This window comes from Pholcus phalangioides, unplaced genomic scaffold, assembly GCF_987345545.1.
Source record: "Pholcus phalangioides strain wild (caught in Gottingen) unplaced genomic scaffold, Ppha-v1.0 ptg000015l_1, whole genome shotgun sequence".
NCBI lineage: Eukaryota > Metazoa > Arthropoda > Arachnida > Araneae > Pholcidae > Pholcus > Pholcus phalangioides.
Window position 1 is genome coordinate 108,050,700 of NW_028301608.1, and position 13,829 is coordinate 108,064,528.

The 13,829-nt window shown below is 36.8% G+C and overlaps 1 protein-coding gene across 2 annotated transcripts in view; it reads left to right on the plus strand.

The window, feature by feature from the left end:
- Positions 1-13,829, plus strand: part of LOC149077320 (uncharacterized) — a 418,271-nt gene that overhangs the window by 188,803 nt on the left and 215,639 nt on the right. For both annotated transcript variants that reach the window (XM_089245092.1, XM_089245091.1), the window contains exons 2-3: positions 6,326-6,681; positions 7,653-8,395. In XM_089245092.1, the coding sequence (XP_089101218.1) occupies positions 6,326-6,681; positions 7,653-8,395 (1,099 nt within the window). The remainder of the gene's footprint in view (positions 1-6,325; positions 6,682-7,652; positions 8,396-13,829) is intronic.

A 13,829-nucleotide genomic window follows, 5' to 3' on the forward strand; every position in this document is an offset into this window, starting at 1 on the left:
AAATGGCTAAAAGTGAGATGCGATATAGTCCATTCCGCTCAATGTGATTACACCCAGACCCGGGATTTCTCATAGGAAGAACCGAAAAATAACTATATCCGAAAAAATGTTGTTTGCAAGTACGGTGGCCATACATCCCGTTTGATCAAACAAGACATGTGGCAAGCGTGTATTAGTAAAACGGGATAACTCTGTTTTTCTTTCTCACACAATTGGCTGAAAAATGGGCAGTCGTGTTCCATTTCTTATAATTATTATTAAAAGGCGGAACTCCTTCCCCCCCCCCCCTTTTAAGCTAAAATCCTGTATTTTTTCTATTCAGCCATTGTGAGGCATTAGAATGGAAATGAAATGTTACAAATTACGATAATTTTTTTTTCAATCTACAATAGGTTTCATAGATCTCTTAGGAAAGTCTCTGTGAAAGAGGTATTTGAATCTGACCAAATGAAAGAAACTGATCGAAAACTTTTCTTCAGTGAAAGAAAAGACCATAAAATGCAGCTTCACACATACATGGATCACGGCAAACACTACAGCCCGATTACATCAAGTACAGAAATGTTTGCCAACAAGGGAGGGAGACCCTAGAGTACACTTTCTATCCTCCTACATTCTTGCAGTCTAATAACGCGATAACTTAAAAGGGAAAACAATAAGTTTAGGTAAACCTTAGCTTCAGAATAAGCAAAAAAACTTTGAATGGAGGGAAAAACATTATTCGAAATCCCGATAACTACAAACGAAGTTTTTTCAATGTTACTATATTGGTTCATTCGGTTCTTTTCAAAAATGATGAAAATACTCGAATGATAACATTATTCGTGATTTTTATAACCGATGTCGACTGTATTTTCATATTATAAGGTCTATTTCGCATAAATTAAAAAAAAATCATTTTATTGTCTTTATATCATTTAGTTTCTGCTTTGGTATGATGTTATGAGTAATCCTCAGAACTGTTAATTTTAAATTTACTACAAAATAGTACAGCAATGAGGTTAATTACATTCATTTTATGTGCATATTGTAGGTAAAATTATGTGATAATAAATGTATCAAAACACTAAAAAAAAGGAAGTGAATAGATATTTTATATAATACATCAGTGTCTATGAGACCCAACCCATGCACTTACGAGGCGTTTTCTCACACGACCCGTGCACTTGACGATTATATAACTTTCTTGTTCCTTATATAAAAACAATTTCATTGCTTCTTGTTTCCTTCACTCGGAGAAAAATGCTCCTGTCTAAATTAAATTAGCTTTGGCAAAGTGGGAATATTTATTCAGTATTTGTTTTTATTTGCGTGGTATCATTTGTCCGCGTACTCTGTGTGTTTGTGCCTCGCGGACGTCTACATTTCTGACGAGATGAATAATCAAGATTCCAGAATCCGAATTTTTGCGTTTGTGAGCACAGGCCTATTCTGAAACGCAAGCGGCACTTGTGATAAACACGAATAGGAGCATATTTGCGTTCTGGGCTTGTGAAACTATTTTCCAAACTATGAATGGTTAATACTAACTAATCTTTGTCTAGTTCCACGGATTCGATTCCAGCCAAAGAACATCAGAAACGAGTTCTTTATCCCCGATCTTGAGGCGACCACCCCGATAGATGACACCTTCATTTCCCACCCAACTTCACTGGTTGGAAATTGCAATGCGGCGATATATGACCGGAGTTGGTGTGCGGTGAAGTAGCTATTCAGTATACGAGCACGTGATTGTTTATACGTATATGTTACGATGAAGATGATAAACCGGTAATCATACACATTCGGCTGTTATTATTCATAATCATTAGTCACTTCATTCAGTTTGTTGAATTTATCACTACCGACGATTTTGCGTAATTCCCAAACAGGGTTGATACCTTTGATGAGTGTAAAAATAAAAATATCACCTCTCTCTGTTCTCTTCATTTAACCAGTTCATCATTTTTGCCCGCACGTGATACGTATTTTGCCGCAAAAAAAGTTCAATTAAATGAAAATAAGTGAGAAAGAAGATATATATACATAATATATATAAGAATTATAATTCTTATTATAATTTTACTTAACTGATAATAATTATCAGTTTTGTGATGCTGGCTTTCTTCACACATATCAACTATGTACAAACACAAGACCATTACCGATCGAATTCGTCATCTAAGCTAGACTGACGTTTAATCTTCCGGTAAATTCAAGAAATTAATTTTGCCATATTTACCAAAATGAGGTGGGGATTGTACATAATCACCGGCAATTTTTTTGTACACGTACTTAGATGTAAAAAAAAAAGACTTTCCAAAATTTATTAATCGATATTAAAGTAACATAAATGTTTTAGTAAATTGACAAATGCGTTTATTATGGATAATAACCCGCAGAATATAATATGGCTATTATGCATAATGGCCGAGCATTTTGGTAAGTTTGATAAATTTCCCTATATAATCACTTTTTCCGGCGATTATGCATAGTACCCACAAGTGTCTTTGGTAATTTTTACTAATACTTATTAAATTTATATTTTTTACCGGCTTTTATGCACAGTACCCAAGCGTCGCGTCGTTGGTAAACATGATAAATCGTACTATATGATATGCTATACATGATAATTCATACATGTATTGCATCATTACATCGAGGTACAATAGTAAAATTTGTTATCATTACATCAGGGTCCGACTATATTCATCTCACACACATATTAGACTCATTTGGAGAATTTTTTTCATATTTATCAACTTCACCAACTACACTAAGTGTATAATCACAGATAAAGGCGATAAATTTCAAGTATTTACCAAATTTAACAACGACACTTGGTTATTATGTATAACCGCCGGTAAAAGTGATAATGTTTTCAGTATGTAGAAAATTCACCAACGACGCTTGAGTATTATGCATATTCGCCGCGGTAAAAGTGACAAATATATCAAACTTACCAAGACCATTGGTAAGTATGCATAATAAACGGTTATCATGTATATTAACAGATTTATCGCATTTACCCTAACATATAAACGTATTGTATGTTGAATGACATGTCGTTGAAATGCACGAATTCTTCTAAGAACGTTCGCGTACTTCTGAATCAATAGTAAAAGAGACTTTTCCGTGTTTTATTGCGTAAACATACGTATTTTACGTAATATCAAATATGCGTGTGTGTATGCGAACGCTTCCGCAGTCGGACTGTAAGAAGGTACATTAGAATTCCTACTATGAGTCACCCGCGAAGACATCAACCTCACTCACTTTGCTGCCTTCGAAAAATATAAAACGCTCATTCTCGGGGTTACTATAATGCATATTTACCAACCATTTTTTCTCGTTTTTTTCCCCTTTCAAACCCAGTGCCTTTTATTTATATTTTTTGTTTATCTCTTCGAATGTGGCAATTGCATCGTAAATTTTCACCTGTATGAGTTCTTTCTTCTTGTTGTTCTAGGTATCAGCGAAAACAATGGCCGAGAGAGAGACTCGGATTTCAAACACTTCGTGACTCTTCCCACCATGACTCATAAATAAGGGAATTCTGCACAATCGAGTTGTTCCGATTTTCCCCTCTCTCCGTCCATAAAAATATATAACCAGTTATAGGAACAATTTCTAGATAAATCTTGGATTCTTTCGTTCATATTTTAAACACGCTTTTATAGGATTATAGTCTGATCAGTTTTCCTACTCTTAGATTGGAATCATTAAAAACATAACCTTGGAAAAAATTGCATTTTTCAACTTTTTTTATTGAATCAGTATTGTTCGGAAAATTCTCTCTCTTTTTATTACTCAGAATTCTAGGCATTTGAGTAATATTCAGCATTTCGGGCAATGTACAAGTTTCACAACTTTTCTTTCGTGAATCATCTCACTTGCAGTTCCAGCCTTGTTTTGTTTGTTCCTTCCATATTATGGTTTTTATGAAATTTACGAACAAAATGAGCTTTACGGTATATAATTAGCATTTTGATGTATTGCTGTTTAAGTAATGTTCAAAAATTGTCCTTGTTAATACGCAGCATAATTCGAGAGGCCATTTTTGCGGCTAAAAGAAATTCTTTAAAACGCCATATTTGTTGCCATTGTTCGAAAACTAATTGTTTTGGTCAGTGTTTGAAAAGTAATTATTTTGGTCTGCTTTAGGAAACTAATTACTTTGGCTTGCTTTGGAAAAGATGTTTGCTCTGGCTAACGTTTAAAAAGCAATTATTTTGGCTAGCGTTCGAAAATTACTTGCTTTGGATAGCGTTTAAAAGATACTTGATTTGCCTAATATTTGAAAAGTAACTGTTTTGGCTAGCTCTGGAAAATTACTTGCTGTGGATAGCGTTTGAAAATTACTTGCTGTGGATAGCGTTTGAAAATTACTTGCTTTGGATAGCGTTTAAAAGATACTTGATTTGCCTAATATTTGAAAAGTAACTGTTTTGGCTAGCTCTGGAAAATTACTTGCTGTGGATAGCGTTTGAAAATTACTTGCTGTGGATAGCGTTTGAAAATTACTTGCTGTGGATAGCGTTTGAAAATTACTTGCTCTGGATAATGTTTGAAAAGCAATTTGTGCGACTAGAGCGTTTGGAAAGTAATAGTTATTTTGGCTAGCGTTTGTGAAAAATATATATTTTTTTTTCTGGCTGCTACTACTACTACAACTTAATCGTACATGCACTTCGTACACATACTTCAGCGTAATTTCTAAAGAATCGGTACATGTCGGAGCGTCTTGTGGGAGTGTATGTACATGCATGGCCCTTAACGTATCCATGTTGTCGCAGTTGTTCGTGTTTCGTGTTCTTTCTGGACTTGCCAAATTTCTTCCATATTTTGAAGTAAATTTGTTAAATGCTTGTACTTTTATGTGATGAAATATCGTACTGTAAGGTATTCCTATTGGGTGCGGATAGACTTTTTCAAATGGTAGACCGGCTGGCATTCGCGCCTTGAAGTTGGAAAACCGCCTAAAATTAGGCGAACACCATTGTGCGCCAACGGTGTTTGAGTCTATATCCTCGATGAGAGCACAATGCCCACACGACCGCACATCGTTAATTATTGTTTTCACTGCGTTTGAAAAGTAGTTATTTTAGGTAAGGCTCGAAAAGTAGTTGCTGAAGCTAAATGATTGTTGAACCCACCATACCTTAAGAGTCATAGTTTCTGCTAGCATTCTCCAAATCATTATTATACGAGCTCATTTGAGCCCATCCCCCTCCCCCCTTCTGAAGATCGGGGTTCTGAAGCTATCCCGATGGTCCCCAGCCAGGTTATGGTATTAAATCATCACACTTCACTCATTGTTCGAAAAATAGATGGCAGCACTACCGCAAGTATTACACAGAAGAAAACTTCACTTTATATTCCCAACACGGACGCACACATTCCAACATGTACCAATTCGTTAGAAGTTCCGCAGAGGAATATGGATGAGGTGCCTGTGTGGTTTAGTAGTAGCTTAGTTATGGACTCGACTGCCCGTTGACGTTTACCTAACAAAAAAACTATAACTTTGAACTCTTTTTTTTTCAAATTACTATGGTTTTTCTGTTTTTAAAGTACCAAGAATCATAAATAATACAAACAGAGCTAGCTAATTGAAGAAACTAGTATTTGTACTTGGTTATTGCTATGCCTTTATATAGATATATAGCATACGCCTCACAAATAAGCTGTAGTGTGTGGCACCTTTCGAATTATTGAACTCTGTGCTGAGGGCACATGTGCTTGTTATCACCGTGTGAGAATCGCTGAGTACCTGCTGCCTGTGATTTATGTTCCCGAACGAGACCTTAAAACCCTAAAATCTCGTGAAAAGATTACGAACGAATATAAGTCTGCGGATTACTTGCTTGTTTGACAGCGCATATGCATATTGTAATACGCTATAGTATAATATTAATATTACAGTTACGTTGCAACTTTGGTTGTTTTTACGTTGGTGAAACGGAAAGAGGAAGCGCTGACTTCAAACTGAGATGAATATCTTCAAGGACTCGAAAGCGGTGGAAATGAATAAAACATAGAACTTTATTTTACAACGGCCGGCAGAAAATAAAATATATAAGAAAACACTAGAAATTTCTTTTGCGAAGCTCAGCGAAGTGTGAAGTGCTTGTTTTTCCTTTTCTTGTGTATTCAAATGAGTTGTGACGAGTTCATTTTGGCAACGAGGGGGTTGAGAATGTCAGTAGTAATCCTTGTTAGTCAAATTTTAATAGCGTAATGGGTTCGCTTGTTTCTTAGAAAATCTATAATCTGTTCTAATATAAATCTCTAGGTGTTTTTAGTATTTCTTCTAAAAAAAAAAAATTGCTTTTATTCTTTGCAGAAGAGGCTCGAGCAAATCTGACAGGAGCCAGGAGTCGGACGCGGCTGAAGTAGATTCTATATCGAAGGATCGCAGATCTTCCAGTAGCCGTCGCTCCAGTTCCGATAGGGCCAGTAAACCATCATCTTCTATTTTGGGCTCCACGTCCTTTTGTTGCGCATCCGGACAAAAGGACGACAACGTCTCTGAGACCAGAGTACCCGTGAGGCCACCGAAAAAGAAGCCCGCCAAGAACAGTTCCAAGAAAGATCCGGAGCGTAATGGAACCGAAACTACTCCGGTGACAACAAAGAAAGGAAACGCCAACTCGCCGAAAAGCAGCAAAAATGCAAAAACTGAAAGCGATGCGGTTAAAGGTAAGGACCGAATTCTAGAATTATTTATCTCAATACAAATACAAAGGCCACAGCAGGCAAAATGCCCAACTAGGTGGCAAAAAAAGATGCCCATAACAGCCCCTTTCAGACATTACTTTTTTGGGATTTTATGTAATAAATCACACTTTTTCGGAGGCATTTTCTCCTGTTTTCATTTCAAAACCCCCTGGAAGTTCAACTTCGTTGCCCTCTAATGAAACACCCCCCCCCCAAAGTTCATATTTACTATATTTCTAACACAAAACTTACCCAATCCCTTCAAGTCCGGACTTAACTCCCTGAGGTCAAAATTTCTTCCAGTAAGGAAATGCGACCACCACATTGGTGACAAAAAGGTCTGAAAGGGATAAAAAATAAGGATGCCAAATACAACCAGGATGCTGAGAAATGCAAAAATAACAACTATTATGAAAAAACTAATAATTATGATAAAATATAATGCATTGTCCAATAAAAAATTATGGTTGTCTTACATGTAAGTATGGATAGCGCTTCTCATTGTGCGATTCACACATTATAAATTTCGTTTATTTTTATTCATTTTTATCAATTTTATTCCATTCATTTATTAATTTTTTAATTCGTTTTATTACATTTATTTATTAAATTTATTTTTATTCATTTTATATCATTTATGTATTAAGGGGTCTGTCAGATTCAAAATTCGTTTTCCGTTCATTCTCAAAATTCCAAATCTAAGAAACGCACCCGATGAAATTCGATGAAATCATAACTTTGACATTTCATTTCATTTGTGCAAAATCAACTAATTATTTCACAAATTAAGGATCGTTTTCACAAAAATTAAGAACATTTTCACAAAACGGGACCCTATATAAAAAAGTCTGGACAGACCCTCTCTTATTTATTCATTTTTTTTAATTCCCCTTTTTTTTTATTTTGCCCATATACTCTCGAGTTGATTGCAGTGCATTTGATTCATCTTACAGAACGATCAAGGGATAAAAGCCGCCATGTTGTCGATTCGCCGTCTACCCGACACTCCGTGCCATCATCATCATCTGCCAACACTGTTCTGCCGTCACCGAGCAAGAGAATGTTTCGACCAAATGGGAACAGGATAACGGAAACGAGGAAATCAGCTTTGGAAACCCGGTCATCCCAGGAGAGTAACGGGGATTTCGAAAAAGGATCTAATGTCGTCAATCCAGAATTCATCCGGGACTCCAAATACACGGATGTCATACGAGAGATCCAGAAGGATCCCGGAAATTCTTTGGCGAACAATCTCATGTCCTCTACCGTGGAGAGCAATAAACTCTACGGAAAAGTGACGAACGTCGTTGGGATGCGTTGCAAAAACGATGACATCAGGGTTGTGAATGGCGCAGTTGACATTACTGCCACTTCCCCCGTAGGAGGAACAATCGCTGTTGGCAATGACAGCAAAACCGTCAATATAATGAGTGGTGCGACGACAGAAATCGCGGACGTCAAAATGAACAATTTGGAAGAACACTGTCAAGAAAGTGTGGAGTTCAAAGACTGTTTAATGGTGAAAAGTTGCGACGCAGACGAACTGGATTGCCCGTGCTGCGAAAACGCTTCCCAACCAATCACGGAAGAGCTTTTTGTGCAAAAGGAATGTGATAAACTAAATAGACTTTCAACTCCTTCGGATTGGTTAAAATGCTCTGCTGATGCCATCGGTGATTCGACAAAGGATAATAAGGTAATAATTCCCTTTTTTCAGTGCAAGATCACAATACCCAACTTAGATAGTGTCCAACACACGGCTGCCGGTTTTCAAAATTGGGCAGCAAGGAAACTGTGACAGATATAAAAGCCATTCTTGCGGAATGTAAATGTGCAAAGTCAAGAATTTCAGATGCATCATTCATGTTGCAAGGGGATGTATAGTTATTAAAATAAAAAAAATTAACTTATTATATGAACACCCCCCCTGTGCCCAAAAACCCAGTTAGAAATATTTTCCCCGTCTCTCCTGATGCCAACAAAAAATTTTCCACGTTTTGTAACTGCAATATTCGCTGAGATATTTGATTTCAAAAATCGGAGGGAACTTGGAAGGGAACAGAAACTAACGGAAAACTCTTCTTTTCTAATTTTTCCCCGATTTTTTAAATTCAAATATCTCTGCCAATATTGCACTTAAAAACGTGGATTTTTTTTTTTTTTGGTATCAGGGGACAGACAGGGCAACAACTTTTTAATTAGGTTTTTGGGCATATGATGTCCGTATAAAAAGTTAATTACTTTTTATTTTAGTTAATGACTATGTAACCCCTTGCAACATGAATGACGTATATCTGAAATTCCTAACTTCGCAAAATTACATACCGCAGGAATGACTTTTATATCTGTCGCCGTTTTCTTGCCGTCCCATTTTGAAAACCGTCTATCGATTGTGGGACAGACACTGTATCAAGGGTATACAGGTGAATGTGACCTGCTCTGCCAAATGATAGGTGGGATAGAGACGAGCCCAACACTGGAACATGAAACACCCTACCAACATTTTCCTATCTCTCGAACCGTTTCGCAGTTATGGTGGGTAGTCGATTATGGAAAAAATAAGCGTGGAGTTTGAAAAAGCTCAAATTTGTGAATTTTCTGAAAGGCCTCCATGCTCAAACTAAGCACATATTTGGAAGGAGCAGAAAAAATCCTGTAAAGGTGATATCAGTTTCATCTAATTATCTGGATTTAGTGGCGATCTGCAAACGCTGCAAGTGTGGTGAAGTTCAAAATCGAATTGTCGCTAAAATTTTTAATCGCCAATTCCGCCAACACCCCCCTCTAGCTAAAATCGGTGAAATTTACCAAAAACTTTTCCATTGCACCGGCTTTCGAGAGAACGACTCTTCAGTAAACCATATCGGTGATCTAGTTTAGGAGAAATTTGTCCTTTTACAGTAACAGCCCGTTATAACCAATACGGCTTATAACTAGAATCTTGATATAATGAGTGATTTGCGGGTGATTGTTAAAGAGCTAATGTTACGAACATCCGCTTATAACGACAATTTTTCCCGTAATTGTTAGCTGTCGTCGTAATGGACTTTTACTGTATTTGCAATACATTACTGAAAAATCTGCGTTCGTCGAAGTAATTTTAGTAAGTTTTGGTGATTTTTCCCTTCACCAGAGTCTCTCAGCGCTTGTAGCTCACCCTTGAATATGGATATCCTGTAGGATTATCCCATTATAGGATTTTTTGAGCAAAATCAAATTGCCGCCAAAATCTGTAACCGCCAATTCTGAATTTTCGATGTCTGCTGATTTTACTGATGTATTGCAAACAAAAGACTGAATTTTTCCAGACTTTCGAATGCTGGTGAAATGGAAAAGTTTTTTGTAAATTTGATCGATTGGCTACTAGGGTGTTTGCGGAATTGGCGATTAAAAATTTTCGCGACAATTCGGTTTTGAAAAACTTCTCCAATCTTTCAGATCTTGTAGCTCGCCATTAAATGCAGATATTTCGATGAAATTTATGTCACCTAATAACATATTTTATGAGCTTAGTTTGCGTGTAGGTCTTTTAGAAATTTCACAAAAATTTGCTTGACGCTTTCCACAGTCCATTGTCCACTGTAACACGAAAAACGGTTTGAGATAGGACAGGGTTGGTAGGGTGTTTCATGGTTTCATGTTCCACTTGGGCTCGTCTATATCAACCCCTTTCTTTTGGCAAAATAGATCCATTCGCCTTTTATATCCATTCTTTATGTGATATGTCTTTTCTCGCATATTCGAATTTTCTTTTCAGTTTACACAACATGAACACATCTTTGAAATCAACGAACATAATTAAAATTTTAATCTGTTTTAAGCAGGACAAGCTGCCTCGGTGCCGTCATTATTTTTCACGAAACTCTTCAAGAGTTAAAAAGGCTTTTAATTAAAATTCAGGATTTTAGATTGTCAGGAACGAATTTCGTCAATTAGTGGTCCTTAATTAAAAAGTTTTTTCGCTGCTTTTCGTGTCATCACCGATTGTCAGTCTCTGAAGATAACAAAGCGTTAACTCCGCTTGTCTATGCACGTGTGTGTGTGCACAATGTGCCCCCCCCCCCTCCCAATTGTGTATGTCTTATTAACCACGCATGATGATGTTATCAAAACGGAAACTCAAAAAGACGAAAAATATAATCCTCTGTACCCAATTAATGCATTGAAATTTCGACAAACCAAAATCTCCACAACTGATGATTCTGGATTTTGACTTGTCGAAATGTCAGTATTGCTGGGATTACGAGGGTGTCATGAGAGAGTTTAGGCTTGTCGATAAAGTCAGAATTTAGGCTGTATTGTCGAGATTTAAGCTTGTCGAACTTTCGGTATTGTCGGAATTCAAAGCTCGACGGAATTTTCGAATTTACGCTTGTCGGAATTTAGGATTGTCAGAGTTTTTCGGTATTCTCAGAATTTAGTGACAGTCAAACTTCCGATATTGTTAGAATTTAGGCTTGTCGAAGTTTTGGTATAGTCGGAATTCAGGTTGTATTGTCGGGATTTAAGATTGTCAGAATATTATATTATATACAGGGTGTTTTGTCAATGGACCGGCAAACTCAGAAAGGTGTTAGTAGACATCAAGAGGAATAAAAATTGCAATGGAACATGGTACCGCAAACCACGTTGAGAGGGTGAAAATCACGAAAAACTCATGTAGGTTTCGACGTCACGTGGGAACGACAAAAAGTACAATAACAACTACATAAAGATTTATTTCAATAATTATTAATCAGAGTTGTTGGCAGTGGCAGCCGCTGACGTCATTGCACAGTCTACAACGACGTAAAAACGATTCCCGGACGCGCTCGAAGATACCAGGTATGCTTTTAACGTCTGCCGCGGCGACGACAATTCTCACTATGAGATCCGCAGAGCGTGATCCTACCTCAGCGCATGCGTTTCGCGACTCTGCTTACGTAAGATATGTTGAGCAAACCCACGAACGCATTCAGCGATCAACTGACATCCACCTTTCGTCTCCTATGGAATCAGAGCCTGCATGCGTTTTTCGCGATTTTCACCCTCTCAACGTTGTTTGCTACCCCATGTTCCAGTGAAATTTGTGTTCCTCTCGACGCCTACTAACAACCCTCTGAGTTTGTCGGTCCATTAACAGAACACCCTGCATATATTATGTATCGGAATTTAAGCTCGTCAGAATTTCAATATTATTGGAATTTTAGGCTTGTCGGGATTCAGGTTTGACGGAATTCATGCTTGACGATGTTTTGATATTCTTGGAATTCAGGATTTTGTCAAGTATCGATGTTGTCGGAATTTGAGATCGTCGAAGCTTCAGTATTGTTGTTATTTTGGAACTTCGAGGGATTGTGTGACAGGAACTAGAATTAATCAACAGATCGATCAATCGATAGCTTATTCGTGACTTGGTTCTCTTTTTAGTCTAAGAGAATACGTGTCTCAAAGACAGCGAGTGTCTTGAGAGATTTGTATTACGATGGTCAAGACTCTTTTTTTTTTCCCCCTATATCCTCGAGCTTTCTCATAAGAAATGCACGGCAAGAAAAAAGCAGTGAAAGTGAATCAACTGAAGCGAGGAGAAGAATGTTATTGCGATGAAAGTGAAGATTGAAAAGAAGAAAATGAAGACGAGGTCATGTGTTATGTCATGGCATCTGGAACCACAGAGAGAATGACCTTTGATAGAAGAGAGGAATCGCACCGATACCTTTGAGTGATTTTCACTTCTTCTTTAATACCCCTTTTTTTTCTCGTCCGTCCACCTTTTTTAAAAGAGTCTCCATAAAAATAACACCGCTTGGGGTGAGATCGGATCGAAGCAAACAAAAGAAGAAAATTGTGCATCCAAAAGGTCAACGGGGTTGGAAAAAGAAGTTGAGTTGTGCAAAAAAAGGGCATCTCCAGGATGCATCCAGGAGACACAAACATATAAATCTTTTTTTTATTATTATTAAAGGAAGAAAGTATTTTGTTTTGTTTTTTCTTTTCTGTAGATTCTCTTGTGGATTAAATTTAGTGGTTGTAACTCCACGTATTTGTTTGGAGCCGCTTTTTTATATCCTGAAATAATTCAAATCCTGAAATAATTCTGATCTAGGGATTTATGGGATCTCATGTTTGTTGGTTTAAGGCAGTGGTTCTTAACTTTTTTTTGCAGGGTCAAAGAAATTTTATTGACATTCTCGCAATTCATACATCACGGAATATTTCCTAGCTTGTGGCCCTTAATCGGCTTTATCCTACCACTGGTTTAAAGCACAGTCAAACTCAGTTATAACGATCTCGGTTGTAATGGCACCTCGGCTAGAACGTGAATAATTGGCGGCCCAGAATGATTCCAATATAGAATAATGCTAACAGACCTTGCTTACGACGGCAATAAGAAGCAACTAGCTCGGATATATCCACAAATTTTTCTTCACTTTTGTTTCCGTTTCACACACAATGCCCTTTTCCAAAGAAATTTATAAGATTAGAGCTGATCACATCCAGGGAATGTTTGTTTATTACATTTATGCCTGAAAAACGAACACTGTTTACATGTCCGAAGCTCCGACTTACTCATTGATATGACCATTATACGTTCATCATACGTCATACCATCATATGTTTCTGTATTTTGCCGTTCTCAACTTTATCTTGTAAAAAAAATTTTCAACGAAGCTTGCTTTAACTTCTAATCCTTATTAGAATCAGGAATGAAAGTAATTTTCATAGTTTATGGATTGTGTTATAATGAATGACTATAAATATTCATATCACGCCACTTCGTAAAAGATTTTTTTCCCCGTGAAATAAATTTTGAAGAAGTAAAGTAATTATTATGTAAAATAATAAAATTATATTAATTAATTATTAATATAAAATAATAAATCCTAATCATAAAAAATAAAACTTCATGCGTAGTATCTGATTGCCTCTGATTAGAAATTTTCGTTAAAAAAGGACTGGAAAGTGTCAACTTCGGTTGTAACGGCAGAGAAATTTTTGATGTCGTTATGTTCGAGTTTGATTGTAGTATGTATGCTGAGCTCATTACCCGCGGGCCAAATGCGGCTTTCGGAGTTATCTGAATTCAAAGTTGACATTATAAGTAAAAAAATCTGTGTTGGAAAGATATTATACATATTGTATATATGCAT